The following is an 815-nucleotide window of genomic DNA, read 5'->3' on the forward strand; positions in this document are numbered from 1 at the left end:
ATGACAAATAGGTTATCGACTCCCAAACGCCAGGAACTCCTACTGAACATCGATCCGTTTCTTAATCAATCAGCTATTATATGGCAAAATTGGAAACTAATTTACGAACACCAGTTAGTCGGTAACAACTGGTACGTACCGCCGGTCAATATAACAAATCAAACCTCTAGTCAACTATTGAAATATACGGATCGTCTGAATAGTAGCTCATATCGAGTACTGCGACAATTGAATAGACAACCAAACTATTCAGTATTGAAACAGTCGACCATCAGGTGTGGCCGAAAACCGTCCGATGCCCTAACCAATTGTCGACCGGGCGATCTATGTTTGTATAACATACTGGACGATCCGTGCGAGTATAGTAACCGGGCTCAGGATAGTCCAAATGTTGTCAACTTTCTATGGAATAGACTTAAGAGTTACAATAGGACTACTGTTCCTCCATTGACTGTCGGACCCACTGATGACAACAGTAATCCTAAATATTTTAAAAATGTTTGGAGTTGTTGGCAGGATATATGATAATTAATAAATTATTAATTATATTACTTAATAATTAATATAGTAATTAATTAACTATATAAAAATTATTATTATTATTAATGAACACATTAGACACACATAATTAAACACATAGACATAATTTATTTATTTATTTTTATAAAAATTATTAATTTTTTGTAATTAATTATTTAATTTAAAATAATGTTTTATAAGTTTGTTAATCTATTTATTTTTTAATAAAAACATATACTGTATATATATATTATTCTGTATCAAACATATATAAATATATATGTTTGAAAAACATT

General features: G+C 29.8%; 1 protein-coding gene across 1 annotated transcript; it reads left to right on the forward strand.

Moving 5' to 3' along the window:
- Positions 1 to 525, forward strand: LOC128963420 (uncharacterized). The gene has a single exon (XM_054309930.1). It carries the CDS (start codon positions 1 to 3, stop codon positions 523 to 525), a length of 525 nt encoding a protein of 174 aa, XP_054165905.1.
- The last annotated feature ends 290 nt before the right edge of the window (positions 526 to 815 follow it).

The sequence above is a fragment of the Oppia nitens genome, unplaced genomic scaffold (genome assembly GCF_028296485.1).
Source record: "Oppia nitens isolate AA-2021 unplaced genomic scaffold, nextdenovo-longstitch-racon4-pilon3 scaffold15_pilon_pilon_pilon, whole genome shotgun sequence".
Classification (NCBI taxonomy): domain Eukaryota; kingdom Metazoa; phylum Arthropoda; class Arachnida; order Sarcoptiformes; family Oppiidae; genus Oppia; species Oppia nitens.